We start from the raw sequence: 20,173 nt of genomic DNA, 5'->3' as shown, positions 1-20,173 counted from the left end.
TATATATATATATATATATATATATATATATATATATATATATATATATATATATATATATATATATATATATGTGTGTGTGTGTATATGTGTAAGTGTATATATATATATATGTATGTGTGTGTGTGTATGTATGTATGTATATATATATATATATATATATATATATATATGTGTGTGTGTGTGTGTGTGTGTGTGTGTGTGTGTGTGTGTGTGTGTGTGTGTGTGTGTGTGTGTGTGTTTGTGTGTGTGTGTATATGTGTAAGTGTATATATATATATGTGTGTGTGTGTGTGTGTGTGTGTATAAATGTGTGTGTGTGTATATGTATATATATATATATATATATGACCAAAAAATAAACACACACACCTCACAAATAGGAAAGTCTAAAAAATGTGAGGTATGAACACTGTAAAATTACGATGGACTCTACACAATTCTTTCAACACAAGTCGATCAAGTTAACTTAAAAAGTAATCACAATTTTAAGTTGATTAAACATAAAACAATTAAGTTGTCCCCCCAAAAAAACTTCAAGAATTATGTTGATTCCACTCATTTTAAATAAGTAGTACGTTTTGTAGAGTAAGTCTGAAAGTCCTTTAAATTGTCCTGTCGTGCTCTTGCTCGGCGGTCGAAAGTGTTTTGGGTGAGTTTGTGTGTGGGATGACTGACGTGGTATTTCTGGCTAATGATAACCTCTCGTTCACAGCGACGGAGGGAAAGACAGAGCCAGCGTGCGTCAGTCTGTGACTGTGCCAGCGCACGTCTGACAGACTTGCAGACGCTGTCAGCTCGTGTGCGTGAGGGAGAAAACCAGTGTGCAGCATTGACATCCATGTTGAGAAGAAAACAAAAGTAGCAGCACTACTAAAAGGAGACCTATGGTGCCTACAAGACGTGTCTCAGGGGGTCTCGAGAATGTGTCTACCGTACACTGTAAAAATATCTGTTAACAAACAGTTTTCGTATTTTTGTGATTCACATGTGTTTTCCGTTTATTAATGGTTGTGATTTGCATTATGGGAGCTTGATCTCTGCTCTATCCACTTTTGATGTCGAAAATTCAACTTTACAGTTTAAGAAAGTGACTTTTTTTGACATTTGAGTAGCTTGAAATTATATAATGTATAAAAATAATGTAGAGAGGAATATAAGTCTGTAATATAACAGAAAATGTACTTGCAGTTTATTACAAAGTCCTTGTAGAGTAATATACAACACCAACCTAGATGATATATATCACTTTAAACTATTAAAAAAGCAAAAACTTGAATCACAAAATACAGAAGCTGCTAATTTACAGGTGTTTTTTAAAGTTTAATTCAGCTTAAATAAAAAAAAAAAACTGATTAATCTTTCAAAAACTGTATAACTTCATTGTTTCTAATCAAGATGTCTCAAACTCTTAAAGTTGAAGGACACATCACCTTCTTATTTTGATAAATGGCTTAAAAAGGTGTGTTTGAACGCATTTAAAGAGACAGGTCACCCAAAACAGAAAGAGTTAAGATTTTTTGTTCTGTTAAACACACAAACACACACACACATAGATATAACACACACATATATAAAAGATATTTTGAAGAAAACTAGAAAACTGTAAGCATTGACTACCATAGTAGAAAAAACAAATACTTTGGAAGTCAATGGTTACAGGTTTCCAGCTTTCTTCCAATTAACTCTCCTGATATTGAGCATTTAAAAATATTAATTTTTTATTTAATATAATTCTGCATTTTATTTTGTTGCCTTGATTTCTTTTTTCCTTATTTCTTTTAATTCCTCATTTTACTTTATTTTATTTTACTTTATTTTATTTACATTTTTTTATTTTATTTTACTTTACTTTATTTACATTTTACTTGATTTTATTTTACTTTATTTTATTTACATTTATTTTACTTTATTTTACTTTGTTTTATTTTATTTTATTTACATTTATTTTTTTTTTCTTTTGTATTTTATGCGACACAGTGGCTCTGTGGTTAGCACTGTCGCCTCACAGCAAGAAGGTCGCTGGTTCAAATCCCGGCTGGGTCAGCTGGCATATCTATGCAGAGTTTGCATGTTCTCCCCGTGTTGGCGTGGGTTTCCTCCGGGTGCTCCAGTTTCTCCCACAGTCCAAACACATGCGCTATAGGGGAATTGAATAAGTTAAATTGGCCATATTGTATATTGTATGGATATTTCCCAGTTCTGGGTTGCAGCTGGAAGGGCATCCCCCGTGTAAAAAAATTGCTAGATAAGTTGGTGGTTCATTCCGCTGTCGCAACCTCTGATGAATAAAGGAGCTAACCCAAAAGAAAATTAATAACTTATTAATTTAATTTAATTTAATTTAATTTAATTTAATTTAATTTAATTTAATTTAATTTAATTTAATTTAATTTAATTTAATTTAATTTAATTCCCCTATGAGATCTTAGAGTTTGCCAAGGGAGGGACGTGTTTATCAGGGAGTTATTAGTAATAACATTGAATGATAATTTGATTTAATGTCTAGAATATTTAACAAGGACATTAGTGATATAGTTCCAAAAAATAGTAATAAAATAATTATTCAAAACATTTATTATTCATTCATTCGGTTCTTTTCGGCTTAGTCCCTTTATTAATCTGGGCCGCCACAGTGGAATGAACTGCCAACTTATCCAGCATATGTTTTACACAGCGGATCACAAAACATCTTTATGGCTCATCATTTCATCATGAAAAATTATCATGCATTTTAAAACTTTGTCAGTTTAAACTCTTTATCCACTCAAAAACTGACTTGCTTGTTCAAACTACTTATTTAAAATGAGTTGAAAAAACTAATCTTTTGTGTTTTTTGGGACAACTTAACTCTTTTATGTCCAATCTACTTAAATTTTTCAAAAAACAAAAGTAAACCTAATCAATTTATACTGGGACAACACAAAGTACTTGTGCGGAACCCAACATTTTTACAGTATATCTGAAATGTATGCACAGAAAACTGGTGTTAGCATACATAAAAACACACACACACGCACACACACACGTTATATATTCATAATTGTTTTATAGTGCAGATGTCAGGCTGGCCCATTTCAAAAATACTAGCAGCTTGTAGTTTAGCACCCCTAGCGCTGGCTGATGTTGGATCTCCTAAGCATTTATGTGTTTTCAAGACGTGTGTGTATGTCCAGACACGTGTGTGTGTGCTTATGTGCGTGTTTTGTGCATGGAATGCAGCGTTTCTCAGGGGCTCGGCTGCAGAGAGCCCTTCATCAGCATACAGCACGGCCAGCCTGCAATCAATTAAGAATGGAATGCATCAGCACACACACACACACACACACACACACACACACACACACACACACACACACACACACACTCTCTCTCTCTCTCCATCAGCAATCTGCAGCTCTCCCAAACCATCTATACATGACACACACACAATCACACACGCACACACCAAACTGAGTCACCAGGGAGGAAGGCCATGAAAAGCTACTATTACTACACTCACAGGCTGTACTATCAGCTGACTCAAGTTTCTTTGTATTTTCTCCACTCAGTCGCCTGCAGACGCAGACACAAAACGCTTGGCCGACACATTCAGTGTGCGCCCGATAAACTGAAGTGTCATATTTCTTTTGCAGGTTAAAACACGTAAAACTTTGTGAATTCAAAATGTACAGTGTTCGCTCTGCTAGTGCGCATTGCGATTTTTTTTACACTCATGGCCACTTTATTAGGTACACCTGGCCAACTGCTCTTTAATGCAAATTTTCTAATCAGCCGCAATTACATGGCAGCAGCTCAATACATTTAGGCATGTAGACATGGTCAAGACGATCTGCTGAAGTTCAAACCGAGTATCAGAATGGGGAAGAAAGTTGATTCAAGTGACTTTGAACCTGGCATGGTTGTTGGTGTCAGACGGGCTGGTCTGAGTATTTCAGAAACTGCTGATCTACTGGGATTTCACGCGCAACCATCTCTAGGGTTAACAGAGAATGATCAAAAAAAAAAAAAAAAGAAAATATCCAGTGGGCGCAAATGCCTTGTTGATGCCAGAGGTCAGAGGAGAATGGCCAGTCTGGCAACAGAAACTCAAATAACCACTCGTTACAACATGCTATAATTCGCACAGGCTCACAAAAACTGGACAATTGAAGTTTGGAAAAGCGTTGCCTGATCTGGTGAGTCTCGATTTCTGCCGCGACATTCGGATGTTTGGGTCAGAATTTGGCCTCAACAACATTAAAATATGGATCCATCCTGCTTTGTATCAACAGTTCAGGCTGCTGGTGGTGGTGTAATGGTTTGGGAGATATTTTCCTAGCACACTTTGGGCCCATTAGTACTAATTGAGCATGGTCAACGCCACAGCCAACCTGAGTATTGTTGCTGACCATGTCCATCCCGTTATGACCATCTTCCTGATGGCTACATCCAGCAGGATAATGCACCATGTTATAAAGCACCAATCATCTCAGACTGGTTTCTTGAACATGACATTGATTTCCCTGTACTCAAATGGCCTCCACAGTCACCAGATCTCAACCCAATAGAGCACCTTTGGGATGTGGTGGAACGGGAGATTTGAATCATGGATGTGCAGCCGACAAATCTGCAGCAACTGCGTGATGCTATCATGTGGAGCAAAATCTCTGAGGAATATTTCCAGTACCTTGTTGAATCTCTGCCACGAAGGATTAAGGCAGTTCTGAAGGCGAAAGGGGGTCCAACTCGATACTACTAAGGTGTACCTAATAAAGTGGCCATTGAGTGTATTTATACTTAGTAATGCATATGTTTCAAAAGAAAACAGAAAAACAAAACAACATTTTAGTGGTGCCCTGAAAAAAAATTGTTCGAGTAATGTTTCCTTGCGAGACCATCTAGTGCACTCGAATGAATATTTTAAAGTGGCATCATCAGAACACAGCTGAGCGATATGCTCGGCAGTTTGATTGACAGCTGCTGCCAGAGGCGGGTGAGATTTGAGACTGACTTGTTTCTCAGTCTTTCAGACTGTACTGTGGACGATCCCCTCCCCCGACGGCACAGCTGCCTAATTGACAAGACTGGCTGTATGATGATATAAACACATTATCCTCTAATCTTCCGTCTCCCTGTAGACGTTCGGCACATATGCGATCAGCCTCCCAAAAACCAGACGCGAGAATCGCTCTGTAATTTACAGAAGGAGAAGAACAATCTAGAGTCTTCCTCCCCAGACGGCCATGATGAAATGTGATCCGAGCAGACGATTACAGAGACCACTGGAATCACTTTCAGCGTCTGAGAGGATGACCTGAAGAAATCATAACAATGATCAAATAAAATCTGTCACGTTGAGCTGCGGGTGTAATCTCAGAGGTTCAAAACACCTCAGGCTTTCTCTTTATTGACTGAAAAGTTGAGTCCGTGGAGTACTCCTAAAACGCTTCAGAAGAAAACAAACACCAATGTCTAATTCATATCAGAGGTAAACCTTTTATTAAACGATCTACATTTGCTCAAAGAAATTCATCACTAAGGATTTTTTTGTTCATTTATGAGGGCGTTTTGCTCTTCTTCATTTATTTTACTATTATGTTTTCATTCAATCATTCATTCACTCATTTTCTTGTCGGCTTAGTCCTTTTATTAATCCAGGGCCGCCACAACTTATCCAGCACATTTTTTCAAGTGGTGCTCACTGCAGAGCCATTTGAGCGGAGCTGAGCTCCAGCGAGGGGGAGCTTGAGCTCTCGCTCCTCCTTTCTTGCACTTCTTCTACGAGTGATGTCACTGGGGGTGGGGTTAGGGGTGGGGTTGGTGTACGCATTAAAACAACTTATCCGAGGATGAGCGAGAGCTCATGCTCCCCCTCGCTGGAGCTCAGCTCTGCTCAAATGGCTCTGCAGCGAGCACCGTCTCCATTTTTTAAAGGGTCACAAAACACCAAAACACATTTTTTGAGCTGTTGACAGTCGTATATGTGTGCCACACTGCTAAAAACACTATTAGGACGCCTATATTTCACTAAAAAGTGTGAATTGGTTGTTTTGCGTTATTTCAAGCAAATTCGTACTTCCGGTTTGAAACGAATTTTTGAAGCTGCGTCACGGCGATGAGATATTATCGTGTATTCCAGCGTGCAGACTGGACGTCTGAGCCAGAGTGTGTCTTATTACGTCTTACAGTGTGCTGCATTAATGCATGAGTAGGGCTTGGTTCAAACCAATCAGCGCGCTCTATTGTGCAACTTCATTAATATTCATTACTGTCACACTGTTTAGACGACACTCACACCACGTTGTGTTGGCAAAACAAGCGAAGTGTTGCTTTTATAGTTTGCTGCAGTGAAGTTTTGTTTTCATTTTCTCTCTGAGAGAGCGCAGCTGGAGTCACGTGTGGATTAACAGTGTACGCGACGCTCGACAACAATAACTTACGTGTCTAAGGAGGAACATTGTTTACCTGAGAGCTGTTCTCATCTGCAAACGCTGAGATCCGGATTCGCTTGTAGTCTCCTCTTAATAAAGACGCGGCTCTAGTTGCTGGTGATTGTCCTGTCTCTACAGATTTGGTAAGTGAGCGACCAGTGCTCTTTGTTTATTCAGTTTGTTCCTATCGAACTAAGTTAACCATTGCACCGAGTGTAAACATGTTAGCACCACAACCAAACTTTAACCTCGTGTAGGATTTTCACCGCATTTAGTGACCGGAATAACACACGCGGCTTTCTGACGCTACCTGCCGTGTGCATCTAAGTGTCCGAGAAATGCGGAGGTTTTTTTTCTCTCATTTGCAGTGTGGGTTTAAACATTGCATGAAAAATACACGCTTAAAGCAGTTCCTCGAATCAAATATCTCGTTTGTCGCGAGGCGCATGAATGAATTCCCTGAATGAAAGAGCCAAACTGCAGTTAAAGTCCAACATTTAATAATTTGGCAAATAATTCGACTACAGAAGTCCATGTAGGTTAAACACCATCACTTTTTACTGTGTGTGTGTTTGTGTGTATTCTGAGTCTGAAACTCGCGCGTGCCCAAATAGACACTCCCACACCATTCCACTTTTCTTCCTCCGACACTCCCCCCTAAACAGAGCTGGACACGCCCACTTTTCTGACTTTTTCCAAAGTAGAGGTGTGAAAACACCCTGCTGAAACGAGGGGGTTTCATGGCCCTTTAAGTAGCGGATGCCCTTCCAGCCGCAACCCATCTCTGGGAAACATCCACACACACATTCACACACACACACTCATACACTACGGACAAATTAGAATACCCAAATTCACCTTTACCACATGTCTTTGGACTGTGGGGTAAACCGAAGCACCAGGTGAAAACCCACACAAATGCAGGGAGAACATGCAAACTCCACACAGAAACTCCAACTGAGCCGAGGCTCGAACCAGCGACCCAGCGACCTTCTTGATGTGAGGCGACAGCACTACTGCGCCACTGCTTCGCCCTTTACCATCCTTTAAACTCTTAAATTTTTGATTTATCTATCCCAACTTTATCCCACTACATCATACACTAAAATACTCATAACCCTTAACCTAAACTCTTAGCAAGCACAACACACGGGCGAACACAACTTTTCTCAATTTCCTTAACAAGAAAAGACGCAGATTTGTTTTTGACAAATATGTGCCCGCCGCCTACAAGCTATTTATCACTAATTTGTAATTATATTACAAATGCGTCGCCACTACTGTTTTTCATTTTCTAAAGTTTTACATGGATAAACAAAGTATTGTATTATACACTCTCAGAAAAAAAGGTACACGGTGGTACAAATAATGTTCCTTAAGGAATAGTTTTGTATCTTTGTACAAGTTGTACCCGATATGGTACAGAAAAACCTTTTACGAAACTGTTCTGTACCTTTTATGGTACAACTGAAATGAAGTAACACAATTGTTCTCATAAAAAAAGGTACAGAAGGGTCGAACAACTCCTTCTTTATTCCTTTATTCCTTCATAATATCTATGAAAATAAATAAAAATAAAAGTAAAATAAAATAACAAAGGTATTTAAAAATAAAAAAGTGATTTATAAATAATTTCCATATTAAAACATGAAGCATCATTTAAAAGCATGTTTCAAGAGTTCACACTTAGATATTGCTTGACCGCTGTAAGCAGGTTTGGCATGCAGTCCCGGGAGAGAACCCTGAGCTTGGAGATAGTTGAGCCCAGGGCTCCCGCCAGGTCCATAGAGCATGTGAGGGGAGTACGAGATCAGGTGGTTCTCGAGAGCTCCCCTTTTTGTAAAGGAGAAAAGGAGGAGAAAGGGGTGGATGGGGGGTTTCTTCGGAAAACGCAGATAAGGGAGTAATGTCTAGCTAGGCTACTTATAGTGGGTTAGGATAGATCTGATTGGCTAACTAATGAGTGTAGATAGGTGGCCAGCTGCTGTCAATTATATCACGTGCTCCTCTCGAAATGAGTTTAAAAACTTCACTTAAAGAAACTCATGAACATTCATTATTAAGTTCTATAATACAAAACAACTGGTAAACAAAACTATAGCTATTTTTTTAGTAATAACTAAAAACTATTTTGTAAAAACTATTACAAAAATAAAACTATTTTACAAAACTATTGTAAAATAAACATTTAATGCTGGGAACGCGCGGATAAATCGAGCACTCGGTAGGTAGCATCAGAAAGCCGTGCGTGTATAGACTATCCTGTCACAAAATACGGCGAAAATTCTACACAACGGTAATAGTTTGATTGAGGTGTTTACATGGTTACATTCGGAGAGCAGCAATTACAGCTTCCAGCTCATAATATTGTAGTGATTTAACTAAGGTGTGTCTTTAAAAACTGAAAGAGTAATGCTGACCATACTAACTTTGCCTCTGAATAAACATAATCAAAGAACACTGATCACACACTTACCAAATCTGCGGAGACAGAACATTCAAAACATATTGAACCGCGTCTTTTTTAAAAGGAGACGAGTGGCAAATCCGGATGAACCATTGATGTAAAAAGCTCTCTTTATTTATTAACTCATAGCATGCATTTAGGGCACTATTTAGGAAACAATTACCATATACGTCATTCATTTCCCTGCTGAAAAATCCAGCTTATACCAGCCCAGGATGGTTGACTGGTTTTAGCTGGTCGACCAGCCTGGTTTTAGAAAGGTTTTGGCCACTTCCAGGCTGGTTTTCAGCCATTTGCAGTCTTAGCTGGACAGGCTGTAAAGTGACCAGCTTAAACCAGCTTCACCAGTCTGGTTTTAGCTGGACATAGCTGGTTTTGGCTGGGCTCCCAGTCTGGCTAGGCTGGTCAAGCTGGTTTTAGCTGGTCATCTCCCAGCCTGTCCAGCTAAAACCAGGTTGGAAATGGCTGAAAAACAGCCTGGAGGTGGCCAAAACCCCTCTAAAACCAGGCTGGTCGACTAGCTAAAACCAGCTAACCATCCTAGGCTGGTATAAGCTGGATTTTTCAGTAGGGATGGGTGCAACTCATGGCTCAGTGCAGCTTTGAGTGACTCAAATGAATCAATGAATCAATTCGCTGAAGTGAACCAATATAATTAGCTAATATGATCCAATCCTACATCCAAATCCTCAGTGACGCAAAGCCTAGCAGAGATTCCTCAAACAAACCATGAGCTGCAGTGCTCGCTGATGACGGGGGTCTCATTTCAGCTGACAGAACTGAATCAATTAGGGCCTGAACGTAGAGAGTGTGTGTTTGTGCAGACTCTCTGAACATCGAATTCGGCCTCTTTGTTTGTCTCACACAATGATGAAGTCACAAGCAAAGAGTCCGTTGGAGATGACAAGTCCACAAACATCCAACACACACACACATGCGCGCATCCGCCTACAGGCACATCATTAGAAGAAGCAGAGGCAGTGGAGCTCTGTCAAGAAGAGCATTCATGAGGGTCCTGTGCATCTGTGCGAAGACTGCGGTAAATTGGCTGTGTTTGTGTGTGTGTGTCTGTGTGTTTGTTCTACCTGGTGCTGGGATTCCTCCAGATTGCCACTGGCCCACAGCGAGAGACCCAGACGGTGTCGGATTTTGGCCTCGTCCTCCCGACGACCCAGCTGCTCGGCGAGACGCAGACCTGAAAGACACACACACATTCGGTTACAGACGAATACTTCTGAGCATCTCCAGCGTTATGTATTTGGCATTTAAAAAAAGTACCACCATGAAATGACATTTCAAAAGTACTCAAGAGTAGTGAGTACTGAGTATGACACTGTTAAAAGCCGATGCATTTACATGTAATTTGTGCATGTGTGTGTAAACGTAACATTCTGTAGTGCATTTCGTTATTGCCCAGCAGGCACACAGCATCATAAGACGTTAATATTAGGTTATGTAATGTAATGTAATGTAATGTGTATTTATATAGTGCATTTATTGTGTATGGCCATACACCCAAAGCGCTTCACAATCATGAGGGCTGGTCTCTCCACACCACCACCAGTGTGCAGCATCATTAAATAATTTACCATTTAAAACACGTGAAGGTCATGTGACCATTAGGAAGAACCAAGTGTGCCGCAAGCCTACGTTTGAGTGAAGGTTTCGGCCGTTAGATCGCCCCCTGGGGGCTGGCTGCAGTACAAGTCATAAAGCCCGCCTCCTCCGTGTTAATGAAGGAGACTTGAGCCCAAATAAAAAAAATATTACACTTGCAATAAAATGTCCCGAAAGATAGTTCTGGTCGATTAAGGCACTGGTTATTGTGCTGAAATAGGTGCAGATCTTCATTTTTGTAAACAGTTTGTTTTTAGCAGTAATTTAATGCTGGGCGTGTCATCGTGATTGACAGCTGTGATTGACAGTTTCTCAAAGCAGCGCGTCTGAGCTTCGGCAGGAGACTGAAGTAGACTGAAATGTTATTATTCGATTTCTGTGTTATTTTACCATGACAAAATGAGTTCAGCAGTAAACTATAGTTTCTGACATACATGAACCTGGTGGAACACTGTTTATTCGCTAAGTTCAGGGCTTTTTTCGGGCTTTATTAGTTTGCTGATACACGCCTAGCCACCCAGATAGCAAAACACAGTTCCGGCTAGATTCTCGCCTGCCGGAGACTTATCTCTTAGAGCTCAGACTGACTAATGTTACCTCTGCTGGACCTACTCCGGATGCCTGGACTCACTACCCAATTCCAGCCCGAGTCAATCGAGCCAGATGCGGCGGCCGAGCGAGCAGGCGCTGCCGCATGCGAGCCGGAATTAGCCCGCGACGCCGCGAGTAAGTTATGCGCTGCGGCCTGGAGCTGGCGCGATTGAATATATAAAACCCTCATATTTGTTAACGTTATTACATCCATTTGTGTTGATATGACAGCAAACGCATGCTGAGAAGTTCGGGGGGCGTAGTTGATTTTACATAAAGCGTTTGATTGGAAGCTTGACTCGCGGCTCCTCCTCTGGCTCCATCAGACAATCTTTCTGCGCATGTCTGGCTCCAATTTCAGCAGTCTTTTGCGACAGTTTGTGCCCGTCAAGCAGGCGTTTTGCCCTCAAGGCGTTCAATGGGAAAAAGGGCTGTCGCGTCGTCCATATTTTTTACAGTCATTGGGAAGAACGCAGCATCTCAATTCTCAAAGGACGCGTTCTCTGCCCTCGCGGTCTCCTGAGTTCGTTCTTCCGAGGACACCTGGCAAGACCGCTCTCCACAAGAACACAAGTCCGTTCTCTGCGTTCTTGTAATTGAGAAACAGCTATTGTATACGGTATGCTTTGATTTCTCGCCCAGATCTTATGCTGTTATCTTTGGAGGAAAGAAAATCATATGGCTTTGTAAAGACTTGAAATTTCTTTTGTTGGCTGAACTGTTCCTCCAATAAAAGAATAATCAAAACTCTCTGCGATTGAAGGCAGGAGTGGCTGAAATCCGTTTAAAACGGCTCTCGTACTGTATCTGTCTTGTATTTAAATCCATATTTCAAGCGCGCTGCAATTAATCATCCTAAAATAACAGCCTCCGAAACATTCCCTTTGTCTTTTCCCTCCTCCTTTCCTTTTCATTCTTTGTGTTTTTATGATTTTCATCATCAAACTTTGACATGGCTGTCGGGACATGCTGGTATTTAGGTCTCATCAGGCGCTGATCTAAAGAAAAGCCTCAGAAATGATTTCTTTTTTCATTCAACACAGACTTTAATCGCCGTCTCAATCCCACTTTGATTCCTCTGTCTCGGTGAAGTTCAAACCCGAGACAGTAGAAACGTTCAGTAAAGCACTCGCCTTCTACACGACCACACTCTAGTACATGCCTCTGAACTATAATACATACACAAAGCATTTAGTCAAGTAATGTGTCTAATTGGTAAACAATGTTGATTTTACATACATTCAACATGAACCTGTAATAGGCTACACTTTACCCCGGCCACTTTATTAGGTACACCTTACTAGTACCAGGTTGGAACCCATTTAGTCTTCAGAACTGCCTTAATCTTTTGTGGCAGAGATTCAACAGGGTACTGGAAATATTCCTCAGAGCTTTTGCTCCACATTGGCATGATAGCGTCACGCAGATTTGTCGGCTGCACATCCATGATGCGAATCTCCCGTTCCACCACATCCCAAAGATGCTCTATTGGATTGAGATCTGGTGACTGTGGAGGCCATTTGAGTACAGGGAACTCATTGACATGTTCAAGAAATCAGTCTGAGATGATTTGCGCTTTATGATATGACACGTTCTCCTGCTGATAGTAGCCATCAGAAGATGGAGACACAGTGGTCATAAAGAAATGGACATGGTCAGCAACAATACTCAGGTAGGCTGTGGCGTTGACACGATGCTCAATTGGTACTAATGAGCCCAAAGTGTGCCAAGAAAATATCCCCCACACCATTACACCAGCAGCAGCCTGAACAATGATACAAGGCAGGACGGATCCATGCTTTCATGTTGTTAATGCCAAATTCTGACCCGACCATCCGAATTTCGCAGCAGAAATCGAGACTCATCAGACCAGGCAAGTTTCTCCAATCCTCTATTGCCCAGTTTTGGTGAGCCTGTGTAAATTGTAGCCTCAGTTTCCTGTTCTTAGCTGACAGAAGTGGCACCCGGTGTGGTCTTCTGCTGCTGTAGCCCATCTGCCTCAAGGTTGGACGTGTTGTGCGTTCATAGATGCTCTTCTGCAAACCTAGGTTGTAATGAGTGATTATTTGAGTCACTGTTGCCTCTGACCTCTGGCATCAACAAGGCATTTGCGTCCACAGAACTGCCGCTCACTGAATATTGTCACACCTGTTGCAGTGCCCTAGTTTAGACACTTGAGGGCACTTGTTTGTTTTGTAGTTTCACTTCATTTCCCATAACCCTTTGTATCACTGATTGTGTTATGTTACAGCTGTTTCCTGTTTGTTAATTTAGTCCTGTCTTTATAAACCCTCTTGTTCTCTGTTTTAGTTGCCTTAGGATTTTGATAGCCCCTTACGTCTGGTAATCTAGTTTTTGTATTTTGATAATTCTTGGATTCCTGTTTTGGGTTTGTTTTCTTTAGCACTCCTACCCTGTTTTTTGTATCTACTCGTTTTTTTGATTTTTTGCTTGTTCTCTCGTTTGGACTAGATTTGCATCCTGCTTTTAGTTCTGTGCAAGTTTTGGAAACCTTTATCTTTTGGCAAACTTTGTCTTTTTGGAAACCTTAGTCTTTGTTATAATTGCTGCACTTGGATTTTTTGCGTTGTGTGATTCTCCCCCACTCGTGACATAATCCTAAGGCAACTAAAACAGAGAACAAGAGGGTTTATAAAGACAGGACTCAATTAACAAACATGAAACAGCTGTAACATAACACAATCAGCGAAACAAAGGATTATGGGAAATGAAGTAAAACTACAAAACAAACAAGTGCCCTCAAGTGTCCAAACTAGGGCACTGCAACAGGTGTGACAGAATATTTTCTCTTTTTCAGATCATTCTCTGTAAACCCTAGTTTGGTTGCGCATGAAAATCCCAGTAGATCAGCAGGTTCTGAGCCAACCAACAACCATGCCACGTTCAAAGTCACCTAAATCACCTCTCTTCCTCATTCTGATGCTCGGTTTGAACTGCAGCAGATGGTCTTGACCATGTCTACATGCCTAAATCCATTGAATACATGCCTGAATGCAGATACATTGATACATGCCTGAAGGCAGCCTCACTTTTTCCTTACAATGACTTGCCTAACTACCCTGACTCACCTCGCTAACCTAGTTAAGCCTTTAAATGTCACTTTAAACTGAATACTAGTATCTTGAAAAATATCTAGTCAAATAATATTTACTGTCATCATGGCAAAGATAAAATAAATCAGTTATTAGAAATGAGTGATTAAAACTATTATGTTTAGAAATGTGTTAAGTAAAAAAATCTGTTGATTTGTGAGGGGATGGGGCTTATAATTCAGGAGGGCTAATAATTCTGACTTCAACTCTATATATTTTTGCATAGGCATAATTTCAGTGCGGCACTAATCAAATTGCTTCATTATCAGCCACACAACCAACAAATCGCTCAAGCGTTCTTCATGTGTCAGCCTCTACACAACTGGAATCCCACAAACTGAGGTAAGCGTTTTCCACCCGTCCGTCGTCGCCACTCTTAGTTAATTGGCTGTCAGACGGAGGGACACAGTGGCCTTTGGTGTAAAGGCTTTGAGACAGGATCCACGTCTATCTGGCCTTTTCCTATTCTCCTCACAGGAGGGAACTAGTGTGGTAATTGTCAAAAGTCCTGGATGAAGGTGATTAGAGCATCACTGAGCGTACGGGCCGCCCGTGAGCCACTCTGTTCCCGACGGCTGACAGAAAGTCATTCCAGAAAGACCAGCATGAGACGACACAGTCTTTTTTTTTTTACTGAGAGACATGAGCGATTCAGCTACAAGCCTTTTTCCAACAAAAACCAGAGGAAAATTCATGGAGAGAGCGCTCATCCATCCATCTCAAACAGGATTATTATAGCAACATACGGTCGATTGATAACGCGCTCCAGTTCAGTGTGGCATCAGGAGCCAAACAAATGAGCTGAATTTCAATGACCTCTTGTGGGAGCGAACCACCAGATGTCTTCCTGAATGCGTAAACATGAGCTCTGCAGTTTAAACGTTACGTTCATACCGCAATAAATCATAAGCAAAATGATCTATAGCTGATCTATATCTATATCATCTATAGTACCATACCTAAATAAACAAACGGGTTAAAGATGCAGCATGTAGGTTTGACACCCACCCAGTGGTTGAATTAGGTACTGCACCCCTGAATGGAAACACATTTTCACTCGGCTCCTCCTCTGATGAGTCCACGTAAGTGAAGGTTGCCAGATTGATGCGAGTTTGCCTGACTATCGAGTTTGATTTAAGGCTGATTTGAACTGTTTTCATATTAAAAGCAACACCACGTGATAGAAGAAGTATTTTTCATACTAAAATTAATTTTTGTCCTAACCAACACCTGAAATACATATTTTAGTAACGGCTTCTATTTCTCACAGGTGAACAACGATCACCTCATGTGTTTTATTCCGTGTTAAATGCTAATAATGTGAGTTTGCGTGCCATTTTACATGACATTTATTTAATTTTATTTTATTTTAATTAAATTTTATTTTATTTATTGCCAAACTACTGAAAGCAGCAGCAGATTATTGAAAATAAAATACAAAACATGTAAAATTGAACTTCAGAACAGTGACTCAGTTCAAGCCGAGTTGACAAATATTAATCATCCAACATGTACATATAATAATGTTAGAGTTTGAATATGTATTAATCAGATTAAAAACCTTATCCTTTTGTTGGAGTGCAGTGAGTGCACTATTCTGTGCTTCTGAATAGCTGTATTTCGTGTTTCGTCTGGTGCAAACAGCCAAATTGCTCATCACTGCAAATCTCATCGTTCAGCGTGTTGTTAGGACACAGGTTACAATTTAACCTGCTCACCTAATGTTTACCTATGTAATATTAATACTATTTACTAATTATGGAGCTAATAATATGCCAAAACAATCTGAATTTGGGTTGTGTTCATTTGAATTATTAACAATTGTAAGTTAATAGAACTGAATATTATATGCCATAAAAAAATGTTTTGAATTTTAATTTCTTAACTTGAATTTGAATTTCTTAGCTTGAATATTAAACATCTGAATTGTAAAACATCTGATTTTTTTTACCCTGTACTAAAAAGGCGGCACTATTGACGCATTCCTTCCATAGACATATAATAGGCAACAACTGGTAGGCGACATTTAATGTTAATATATATGAGTCAAAATGGCCTCTGTGGTTCTAGTGTTAAAGGGTCACGAAACACCAAAACACATTTTTTGAGCTGTTGACAGTCGTATATGTGTTAATGTGATGAGATAATAGCGTGTATTCCAGCGTGCAGACTGGACGTCTGTGCCAGAGTGCGTCTTATTACGTCTTACAGTGTGCCACATTAATGCATGAGTAAAGCTTGGTTCAAACCAATCAGCGCGCTCTATTGTGCAACTTCATTAATATTCATTACTGTCACATTGTTTTGTTGACAGACACGCCACGTTGTGTTGGCAAAACAAGCGTGAAGTGTTGCTTTTATAGTTTGCTGCAGTTAAGTTTTGTTTTCATTTTCTCTCTGTGAGAGCGCAGCTGGAGTCACGTGTGGATTAACAGTGTACGCGACGCTCGACAACAATAAACTTACGTGTCTAAGGAGGATTATTGTTTACCTGAGAGCTGTTCTCATCTGCAAACGCTGAGATCCGGATTCGCTTGTAGTCTTCTCTTCATAAAGACGCGGCTCTAGTTGCTGTGGATTGTCCTGTCTACAGATTTGGTAAGTGAGCGACCAGTGCTCTTTGTTTATTCAGCTTGTTTGTATCGAATAAACTACTGCACCGAGTGTAAACATGTTAGCACCACAACCAAACTCGTGTAGGATTTTCACCGCATTTAGTGACCGGAATAACACACGCGGCTTTCTGACACTATCTGCCGTGTGCATCTATGTTTCCGGGAAATGCGGAGGATTTTTTTTCTCTCATTTGCCGTGTGGGATCAAACATTGCATAAAAAAATACACGCTTACAGCAGTTCCTCGAATCAAATATCTCGTTTGTCGCGAGGGACATGAATGAATTCCCTGAATGAAAGAGCCAAACTGCAGTTAAAGTCCACCATTTAATAATTTGGCAAATAATTCGACTACAGATGTCCATGTAAACACAGTCACTTTGTCCCCTGTGGGACTCTGAAAATCAGCGCGCCCAAATAGACACTCCCACACCATGCCTCTTTTCTTCCTCCGACACTCCCCCCTAAACAGAGCTGGACACACCCACTTTTCTGACTTTTTCCAAAGAAGAGGTGTGAAAACACCCTGCTGAAACAAAGGGGTTTCATGGCCCTTTAAAAAGAAATAAAATAAAGATGTATCATGTTTTGAGTCTCTCTTACCTTCCTGCAGGTACATGACGGACTGTGAGTAGTTCTGCAGAGCGTGATGTGTTCGTCCCAGGCTGCTGTATGCCAGAGTTTTGGCCACCAGGTCATTGGTCTGTGCTGCGATGCTCAGATGCTGCTCCTGGTAAACCACTGCTCGCTCGAAATTTCCCAGAGACTCATAAGTGAGTCCGAGATTACCGTAGGCCCGACCTTGACAGCTGGCGTTGCCTGTCTCTTCTGCGATCTGGAGATCCAGTTGGTGAAACTGAAGAGCTGTGTCGTGTTCGCCCATCAGCTGATAAACAGCGCCCAGGCCACAGCTGGCGTCACCCTCCAGCAATCGATCTTGGGTGTCGCGGGCGATGCCGAGCTGCCGTTCCAGGCATGAGATGGCCTGCTCGTAGTTCCCCAGCTGGCTGTGCAAGCTGCCCAGTTCTCCGTAAGCTTGAGCTTTTCCCCCACACTCTCCAAGTTCATGCGCCACCACTAACCGCTTCTCAAAACACACCAGAGACTGCTGAAGGTTCCCCATCGCCCTGATAAACAAAGCGGAAGAGCATATTACACAGAGTAGAGCAATGGAGATACAAAATATTTAGACGGACTAACTGTAAAACAATTAGGTTGAGCGTGACATTTTGAGTACTTTGTTTTCATCCTTTACAGTGGTCAGAAATATTGGCACCCCTAAACTTTTCAGGGGAAATATCTCTTGTATGTCTATTTTATTCCCGTTTTTTAACATCCTAGACAGTGGTCAAAAGTATTGGCACCCCTAAACTCTTCTGGTGTGATATCTTTTTTTGTATATCACCATTTATATATATATATATATATATATATATATATATATATATATATATATATATATATATATATATATATATATATATATATATATATATATATATATATATATGTATGTATGTATGTATGTATGTATGTATATATATATATATATATATATATATATATATATATATATATATATATATATACATACATACATACATACATACATACATATATATATATATATATATATACATACATACATATATACATATATATATACATACATACATACATACATATATATATATATATATATATATATATATATATATATATATATATATATATATATATATATGTATGTATGTATATATATATATATATATATATATATATATATATATATATATATATATATATATATATATATATATATATATATATATAATTTATTTTATGTTAAAAAACGGGAATAAAATAGTGATATACAAGAGATATTTCCCCAAAACAGTGTAGGGGTGCCAAAACTTTTGACCACTGGACGATGTAAAAAAATAAATAAATAAATAATATATTTCATTCATTTTGGAATTATTGCACAAATATTAAGTCATCACAACATTAGTTAGATAGTTGTTTCTGGGTTTTGTTAGTCCCAATTGATAAATCCCTTAATATACAACTTGTCATATATATCATTCATTTTTGGTGGGTGCTCCTAAATTTTTTCTGGTGCTCCTAAATATTTCAGGTTGGGAGCACCGGTGCTACCAAGTAAGAAAGTCGATTTCGAGCCCTGACTGGGGTGTTAGGACCCACACAGTAGAGGTCTGCATATAAATAAATTTCCGAATAAAGCGCGTGAGCAGGGCCGGCGCGTCCATAGAGGCGACCTAGGCGGCCGCCTAGGGCGGCAGAATACAGAGGGCGGCATCCCCGACACAACCCTCACCCCTCACCACCCGTGCCCTCAGTTATATCCGCGTCTAGGTCGGCGTCTGCGACACTGCCCTCACCACCCGTGCCCTCAGTTATATCTGCGTCTAGGTCGGCGTCTGCGACACTGCCCTCACCACCCGCGCCCTCAGTTATATCCGCGTCTAGGGCAGCAAAATAAAGAGGGCAGCGGCGTCCGCGACAGCTCCCTCCACACCCCCCCTCTCTTTCACTTTAGGGTTGAGGGCGGCATAACCGTCCTTTGCCTAGAGCGGCAGTTCAGCTTGCTCCGGCCCTGCGCGGGAGTGGTCGGTAACGGGTTTAATTTTGGACGGGAGCGGGCAGTTCAACAATATCGCTCCCGACTCCCCACTCCCGAGCGAGTGAGCATGCGTATGTATGTGTGTGAAAGAGACAGCTTGATGCTGCGTTTAGCTTGTTTGTTGCTGTCTATGTGTGCGTGCGAATGAGAGAGAGAGAGAGCTTGTGCTCTCTCTCTCTGTGTGTGTGCATGAAAGAGAGAGCGAGACGCTGTCTGTGTGTGTGTGTCACTTGCTTGTGCTTGTGTGTGTTTATACAGACAGCGTGTTATACGCTGTCTGTACTCTATAGCTGGGTGGTTTTCAGTTTTGTTCTCCCCCCAGTCCATTAGCGGGAACGGGTGCGGCGGGTAGAAAACGGAGCGGCGGGACAACAAATGCTGAAAATAAGCGGGAGTGGTCGGGTTCGGGCTAAAACCTGGCGGGTGCGGGATTCAAAATTTAGTCCCACGCAGATCTCTACCACACAGCTGCAGGTTGAGCACCCCCTGCTGGTCTCACTAACACCACTGCCAGCAGCAACTTAGCTTTCCCATGTGGTCTTCTACTTAGTTTCAGTGGCGACCATGTGAGAGTTGCAGGCATAAGTAAGTCTATTTAATCCAGTCAGACTTTTTAAAAAGAAAGAATATTTTTACTCGGTGCTACATCTTATTGCGATATTAGTTGCGAGTGTTTCTGCTTCCAGACGGTGGTGTGTTTAAATCAAACTAAG

At 40.6% G+C, this 20,173-nt stretch overlaps 1 protein-coding gene across 4 annotated transcripts in view; it reads right to left on the bottom strand.

The window, feature by feature from the left end:
* ttc28 (tetratricopeptide repeat domain 28) overlaps nucleotides 1-20,173 on the bottom strand; it is a 501,039-nt gene that overhangs the window by 41,311 nt on the left and 439,555 nt on the right. For all 4 annotated transcript variants that reach the window (XM_073914331.1, XM_073914332.1, XM_073914334.1 and 1 more), the window contains 2 exons: nucleotides 17,420-17,943; nucleotides 9,966-10,075 (listed from right to left, as the gene is read on the bottom strand). In XM_073914331.1, the coding sequence (XP_073770432.1) occupies nucleotides 9,966-10,075; nucleotides 17,420-17,943 (634 nt within the window). The remainder of the gene's footprint in view (nucleotides 1-9,965; nucleotides 10,076-17,419; nucleotides 17,944-20,173) is intronic.

The sequence above is a fragment of the Danio rerio genome, chromosome 10 (assembly GCF_049306965.1).
Source record: "Danio rerio strain Tuebingen ecotype United States chromosome 10, GRCz12tu, whole genome shotgun sequence".
Classification (NCBI taxonomy): Eukaryota; Metazoa; Chordata; class Actinopteri; order Cypriniformes; family Danionidae; genus Danio; species Danio rerio.
Note: the sequence above shows the minus strand (reverse complement) of the source record. Positions and strands in the feature narration are given on the sequence as shown.